Raw genomic sequence first — 6,408 nt, 5'->3', positions numbered from 1 at the left:
CCAGCGTGCCACGCGGCGCCCTCCCCGCTGGCCCTGCCGGCGGCGCTCACCTCCCCCCTCCGACCAAGCTGCCGGCCGCGAGGCACGCCGGGATGCGTCACCGCCGCAGCCCCGCCGCACTCTGGGAGCTGTAGTCCCGCCCCCTGCGGCACGGGGGCGCAGCCGCCACGCCGGTAGAGCGGCGAGCCGCCTGTCTGGGCTGTTCCAGGTTACTATAAACCAATAGCTCCGATTTCCTAAATCGGGACCGGCCCGTTTTGCCCTCAAACTCCTTCTGGAACCCGGCAGTCGTGCTTTGCCGCACGCTCGGTGCCGCTGTTGCCGGCTCCACGTGTCCTGGCCGCGGTGACACGCAGGAGGAAGTGCCCGAGTGCACGAGTTGCAAAAGCACCGGCGTGGGCTCGTCTGTGAGGAGTCGAGCAGTGCAGCTGATGTCTGCAGACGTGACATCAGCCTCTTCTGCAAGATGCTTTGCATGGAAACCCCTCTGTGGGGGGGGTTTGGGTCACCAGACGCCCGCGGGCTTTGTATGGTCAGGCTTCAAGAAGAAAAAATAAAATAAACAAACAAACAAAACCTAAGCAGAAGTAACCGCAGCAATAAGATGCAGCTCTTTACAAACTCGTCACAGCAGTGTCGTTGTTACTGAATCTTTCCGGGCCTTGGAAAGAACGAGGTGGCACCGCTCTGCCACTCGCCGTGATTGCAGAGCTGGTAGTGCACGGCAGGGCGAGGACTCGGAACCTGTCGTGACAAAGACGACCCCCACCAGAATGAGCGTGCGGGGGATCCACAGGGTCAACTCATGGTAGCCACAGGCGAAAAACACCCCCCCCCGCCCGCTCAGCATATCCGGCTACCGCCCCGAGAAGAGCACGGTGCCAACAGGGCAAGAGGGAATCGGAGTCACACACAGCCTAGCCTCTTCCTACCGGGACCATTCGGGTCCAAAGCACCGCTGGCTACAGTGGGCAGAGGAGAACGAGCTCCCCCCGCCGGGCCGTCTCAGCGCACGGCTGTCCCTGCCGCGGGCGGGGCCCGGTCCAGGCCACGCGTGCGCAGCTGTCCCGGTACCCAGCGCCGGCCGCCTGGGGCGGAGACTGACGGCTGCCTCGTCCATTCGCGCTCTGCCCCCAGCCAATGGGAGGGGAGGACAGCGGGGGGGCGGGGCTATGGCGGGCGGGTGACGGGAGGCGGCGGCGCACGCGGCCTTTCCTTTCCTGCGGGCCGCGGAGGAGGCAGCGCCATGAAGGCGTCGGGAACTGTGAGCGAAGGCCGGGGCGCGGGGGGCAGAGCCGGGACCGGGATCGGGACTGAGACCGAGGCGGCAGTTGGGAGGGCGGTATTGCCGGCTTGCGGCGCTCCTGAGAGGCCTCAGCGCGTTCAAAAGCGGCCCAGCCTGTGAGGGAGGCGAGCGGCCAACATGGCGGTGGCGCCGCCGCTCCCGCCAGACGCGTGAGGAGGCCCCAGCGCTGGTCGGCAAGCGGTGGGGCCGTGGGGTGATCTGCCTGGGCCGGTGGATTCTTCCCGTTGTCTTGGGTTTGCTTGATGTCGCCGCGGTCCTTTCCACGGGATGGGTCCGGGGCGGTGGTGGCTCCGCGGTGGTTGGGCCGGCGGCGAGGCTGGGTTGGTGCTGTAAGCGGCCTGTCTCTCGTCTCCCTCCAGCTGCGGGAGTATAAGGTGGTGGGGCGATGCCTGCCCACGCCGAAATGCACGACCCCTCCGCTCTATCGCATGCGGATCTTCGCTCCGAACCATGTTGTCGCCAAGTCCCGGTTCTGGTATTTCGTCTCTCAGCTGAAGAAGATGAAGAAATCTTCTGGAGAGATTGTGTACTGTGGACAGGTGCGGGATTAAAAAACAAAAAGAGGGAGGTTTGTAAGGCGTTCCAGCTGGTATATATGGATGGAATTTTGCATACCTGTTAGGGATGAGCTTGGAATTATTTTATCCTCACTTGCTGTGAAGGTGACGATTCGATTTTTTTTTTAAGTGGAAGTTCAAGTCTAGTACAGTGAATAAAACCTTGATTCTCAGCATTGCAGAGTTACAAACTGTCATTAGCGTTGCTGTCTGGTTCTTAGGCTTGTTTCATTGTGGAATATGCCTTTTAAGAGTTATGGACTTGAGAATTAGATATTTATATACTTACACTCCCGTGTCCTTATGCTTAAAACATATTTTTTAAACATTGGGCATTCTGTGTATTTTTCTTGCCACACTGAATTAGTAAAACTCTTCACTTGGAATGATTAAGGCTGAAATGTGGCCATGTTGGTGTGGGGAAAGAGAAAATAGTTGTTTGTATTTGACAGCTAAACTTAGCACAGTGAATTTGTTTGAGCTCTACAGTATTTTTAAACTTGTGAAATGCTGATGATGTACCATCTCAAACTCCTTTTGTGCTCTTGTGTAATTCCAGGTGTATGAGAAGTCCCCTCTGAAAGTAAAAAATTTTGGTATCTGGTTGCGCTATGATTCTCGTAGCGGAACACACAACATGTACCGGGAGTACAGGGACTTGACCACAGCTGGTGCTGTCACTCAGTGCTGTAAGTACATCTTATCTCTTCAAGGTATATAATAGTAAGACTAGTATATAAGCACAGGATTAAATCTTCAGGTGAGTGTAAAGCGTGCTTGCTTTATCCATTTCAGTATAGTAGAAGCACTGGAATAACAAAGTGGGGAGTTCCTGGATAAGTCCATAGATGCTTGGGTATGATGTGTCGGGTATCCTACTTGTTACACTGAAAATATTTCCACGCATCCTGGTTTGACTTCCTGCAATTCTAGGAATAAGTTTTGCCACGCAGACTAAGAATTTCATGACCTTTGAGGTGCTTTGTACAGTTTTGCATTGTATTGTTTTAAAGTAGTTGAATGTATCTTCCTAAGTCTCACAGAGAGAGTACTTTGGGTATCACATCATCATCTGTCCTGTGGAGAGCAGGTTAATTTAAAAAAATTGGGTGGTGGTGGTGGAATTAAATCTCAGTTCCAAGAACTCTTTGCCTTTGTTCAGGGAGAATTAAAGGTTGTTGTGATTTCAGCCTTTTATGTGAAGTCCTTGAGAAATAGACAATTTGTATAGCTGAAGCTGTTGATACTTTAATTGAGGAATTTTATATAAACACTACAGAATGCACATAAAAACCCAAAGAATATTGTTCTAAATAATGATATTCTTGTCATGTGTGCAAATATTAAACGTATCTTGTCGCCTTTCATAAGCTGCAGTGCTGTTGAAAGTGAAATTTAAGGTTCTACATTAATAATTTCTACTAATTACTGAATGACTGAAATACTGCTTAAGGAACCCAAGAACTTAATTTGTCATGATACAAAGACTTTGATACCTTTATATTCAAGAATACTTTTTATGGGTATTTTTAAAATATTGATTTTCATGGGAAGTGTTGTGAGTACAATAATATTTTAAATGCTTGTGGAACTAGCTGTGGACATCATAATTGGCAGGCAATGACTTTCACTGTTGCAGGGAGGAATTTTCAGATAGTCTACAGAGATGTCTTCCTCCTATTCTGAAAGTGTAATTTTGTGGGCTAACTATCAATTCATGTTTCTATCATTTGTTAATTTTAAGGTAAGTAAAGATAAACCCACCTTTGCATCATTCTTTTGTCAGGGAAATTTTTTTGGAAGTTGACATGTCTCTGCTGTAATCATATTTCGGTGTTGATTCTGGATCACAGTTTTCTTGTGCATAAAATAAAATAGTCCTAGTTTAGATTACTTCTGAGGTGCCTACCTTCTTGAAACCAGACAAGAAGAATAAGTTGGCACTGTTCTTACAGAGTTTTGGTTGTGAGTTCCAGGAAGAATGTGTTGCTGCGTGTTGGTTCTGTGACACTTTTGCCATCACTTTCAGAGAGTTGAGAGAAATTTTTAGTTGTAGATGTTACTATCATCTTCTGAATCGTTTACTATTATCTTCTGAGAAGATGACAGTAAGGTTTTGGAACTAAAAACGTCTTAAGTTTTATTTGTAATGAGTTCTCTTGTTACAGACCGTGATATGGGAGCCCGTCACCGTGCCCGTGCTCACTCTATTCAGATCATGAAAGTTGAGGAAATTGCTGCCAGCAAGTGCCGTAGACCAGCAGTCAAGCAGTTCCATGTAAGTGCAGTAACACTGCAGTGGCTGGTGGGTCCTGGCCTGGTGCTAGAATGGAAGGAGGGAGTTCCTGCCTTGTACAGGTTTCCTCTGCAGGCAAAAATGGGTAGGAAACCAAAGCTGCATGCACAGGTTTATGGTGATGTAACTGTGTATATCATACATATGTAAAGCATACTGTTAAGGATGTCTTCTAATGCTAGAACTGAAAGGTCAAAACAAGTATATATTATGTTGCAGAGAACTTGCCTTCAACAGACATTTATTTAAAAAAGAAATGCAAAATGAAGGCATCATTAGCTCCTGTGAGGTTTATCTAATCTGTAGATGCATAACTCCTCTGTGCATAAATTATCAGTTAAATACAGCCTAGGTATTTTATTTCAAGCTCTTTTGTGTTGTTCATCTCATCCCCCCACTAACACGGATATTCTTCTTGCAGGATTCCAAGATCAAGTTCCCTCTGCCACACAGAGTTCTGCGTCGCCAGCACAAACCACGTTTCACCACCAAGAGACCAAATACTTTCTTTTAAATAGGGAAACGTGCTGTCAACCCTGTGTTGTAATAAAGGTCTTATTTGAACCATTGACTCCCTGGTTTTTGGAGAGTCTCCGGGATACATGAGAGTCACCCTTCCTACTCGTGAAGTATTGGCAGCCTACTGCTTACAGCTATGGTTGCTTTGAAACAGGTCAGTGTTTCAGATGCTGACTTAAATTAACAAATATCCCATCATTAAGCCAAGATTATAGTAAGAAGGTTGAGGTTCAATATGGCCAAGTGCCGGGTCCTGCAGTTTGGCCACAACAACCCCAAGCAGCGCTACAGGCTGGGGACAGAGTGGCTGAGAGCAGCCAGGCAGAAAGGGACCTGGGAGTCTGGATTGACAGGAAGCTGAACATGAACCAGCAGTGTGCCCAGGTAGCCAAGAAGGCCAATGGCATCCTGGCCTGTATCAGGAACAGCGTGGCCAGCAGGTCCAAGGAAGTGATTCTGCCCCTGTACTCAGCTCTGGTGAGGCCACACCTCGAGTACTGTGTCCAGTTCTGGGCCCCTCAGTTTAGGAAGGAGATTGAGGTGCTGGAGCAGGTCCAAAGGAGGGCAACCAGGCTGGTGAAGGGACTCGAGCACAGACCCTATGAGGAGAGGCTGAGAGAGCTGGGGCTGTTCAGCCTGAAGAAGAGGAGGCTCAGGGGAGACCTCATCACTCTCTACAACTCCCTGAAAGGAGGGTGTAGCCAGGTGGGGGTTGGTCTCTTTTCCCAGACGATTTTCAACAAGACAAGAAGGCACGGTCTTAAGTTGTGCCGGGGGAGGTTTAGGTTGGATATTAGAAAGAATTTCTTCACTGAGAGGGTGATCAGCCATTGGAATGGGCTGCCCAGGGAAGTAGTGGATTCTCCATCCCTGGAGATATTTAAAAAGAGAGCGTTGGATTTGACGATCTCTGAGGTCCCTTCCAACCCATCCGATTCTATGATTCATTTAAGTAACCAAGTTTTAAGCCTTTAAAGCCAAAACTTTAGTTCTTACCCCAGATTTTTCAAGGATATCAGGTACTGTTCTGAAATAACTCGTGTGCCTGCACAGAGGAGCCTGTACCTGAAGTGGAGAAGCGACAAAGAGCTTGGCAGGCTGCTATTAGACAAATCATTGTAGGGAAAATTATTTTTATATCCAAATCGAATCCTTAGGCTGCCCTAAGGTAGCCACCTGCTCTGTGTGCATGGATCAGAATCGCAGGAAATGATCTGAGTCCTCCCAGGGCAGCACCGCCAGCGAATGAAGCAGCTTTGACTTTTGTCATCTCTCAGCTTTATACCGGCTGTGATGTATGATGTGTATGGTATGGAAAGCTTCATCTGGCCAAATTTGGGTCACCTGTTTGGTCCGCTCCTCCCCAAAGCAGAAGCAGGTGTGACCCGTTTTCCCCCGTTTTGTTTCCGGAGTAGGAAATGTCTCCCGGAGCCCAGCAGCAGCTTTGGTTCGGCGGACGCCGCTCTCCAGCCGCAGCTGCAAGCAGCCGGCGGTATCGGCCTTAGAGGCAGCACTGCCTAAAGGGCCGTTGGTTTCAGCAGCTGCTTAGGAGAGACTCAGCCGAACAGCAGTACCGTGAGGGAGGGGATTGTTTCTCCCCTGGCTTGGGCCGGGTCGGTACCACTGGGCGATAGCTCTTCCGGCCCGTCACGTGACCGCCCATCCCGCCTCCCGCCCCGCTTGTCACGTGGCAAGGCCGGGCGCGCGCAGAGAGGCGGCGCGAGCCTCTC

General features: G+C 49.7%; 1 protein-coding gene and 1 non-coding gene across 2 annotated transcripts; both read left to right on the top strand.

Annotated features, from left to right (window-relative positions):
* The first annotated feature begins 1,182 nt into the window (after positions 1-1,182).
* RPL18A (ribosomal protein L18a) lies at positions 1,183-4,730 on the top strand. The gene is made up of 5 exons (XM_030454281.1): positions 1,183-1,264; positions 1,666-1,845; positions 2,423-2,552; positions 4,032-4,141; positions 4,581-4,730. The coding sequence occupies exons 1-5, from the start codon at positions 1,247-1,249 to the stop codon at positions 4,671-4,673; spliced, it is 531 nt and encodes a 176-aa protein (XP_030310141.1). The 5' UTR covers positions 1,183-1,246; the 3' UTR covers positions 4,674-4,730.
* LOC115600486 lies at positions 3,143-3,274 on the top strand. The gene has a single exon (XR_003989011.1). It is a non-coding gene; the product is annotated as a small nucleolar RNA SNORA68 (small nucleolar RNA).
* Positions 4,731-6,408: the final 1,678 nt, after the last annotated feature.

Source organism: Calypte anna, chromosome 1 (genome assembly GCF_003957555.1).
Source record: "Calypte anna isolate BGI_N300 chromosome 1, bCalAnn1_v1.p, whole genome shotgun sequence".
Lineage (NCBI taxonomy): Eukaryota > Metazoa > Chordata > Aves > Apodiformes > Trochilidae > Calypte > Calypte anna.
The sequence above is the reverse complement of the archived record's forward strand: the minus strand, read 5'-3'. Positions and strand labels throughout refer to the sequence as shown.

Bases quoted from the DNA above. Each gene is read 5' to 3' on its own strand.
- RPL18A (XM_030454281.1), top strand. The intron at 2,553-4,031 runs GTAAGTACATCT...CTCTTGTTACAG, and splicing joins TGGTGCTGTCACTCAGTGCT to ACCGTGATATGGGAGCCCGT. The intron at 4,142-4,580 runs GTAAGTGCAGTA...TTCTTCTTGCAG, and splicing joins CAGCAGTCAAGCAGTTCCAT to GATTCCAAGATCAAGTTCCC.